Source organism: Fulmarus glacialis, unplaced genomic scaffold, assembly GCF_000690835.1.
Source record: "Fulmarus glacialis isolate BGI_N327 unplaced genomic scaffold, ASM69083v1 scaffold33259, whole genome shotgun sequence".
NCBI classification, from domain to species: domain Eukaryota; kingdom Metazoa; phylum Chordata; class Aves; order Procellariiformes; family Procellariidae; genus Fulmarus; species Fulmarus glacialis.
The window spans coordinates 5123-5608 of NW_009233114.1; the positions used below are offsets into that span (position 1 = coordinate 5123).

General features: G+C 57.6%; 1 protein-coding gene across 1 annotated transcript in view; it reads left to right on the top strand.

Annotated features, from left to right (window-relative positions):
* Positions 1 to 240, top strand: part of LOC104082191 (homeobox protein Hox-B6-like) — a gene marked incomplete at its 3' end in the record, with an annotated part of 433 nt that extends 193 nt beyond the window's left edge. The window contains exon 2 of the mRNA XM_009585210.1: positions 1 to 240. Coding sequence (XP_009583505.1) covers positions 1 to 240 — 240 coding nt within the window.
* Between the last annotated feature and the right edge of the window lie 246 nt (positions 241 to 486).

Genomic DNA, 486 nt, shown 5'->3' on the forward strand with positions numbered 1-486 from the left:
GTTCCACCCGGAAAGCCAGCGGCGCGTACAGCCGCAGCTCCGCCTGTGACTATGGGGCCGGCGGGTTTTTCAGGGAGAAGGACCCTGCGTGCGCCCCCCCCACGCTGGACGAGGTGCCCTTCGCCCCCGAGCCGCGCAAGTCGGACTGCGCGCAGAGCAAAACTGTGTTCGGAGAGAGCGAGGAGCAAAAGTGTTCCGCCCCGGTTTACCCCTGGATGCAGCGGATGAACTCTTGCAATAGTGAGTTTACTCTTTTACAGAAATAAATACATCAATCTCCTCCCCCCCTTTCTTATTTGTTACCGCCAGAGAGAGAGAGAGCGAGCGAGCGAGGGAAGCAGGAATAAGGTTCACTTTAGAGCCCAAACTTCCAGCGGGGAAGTTAGGCGACACGAGAGGCTCCAACTTGCTCCTGACACGCACCAAAACTTCACGCCGCTGAAGTATTTTCTCCCAGCACCCCCCCAGCTAAAAAGTTTGCCCCGT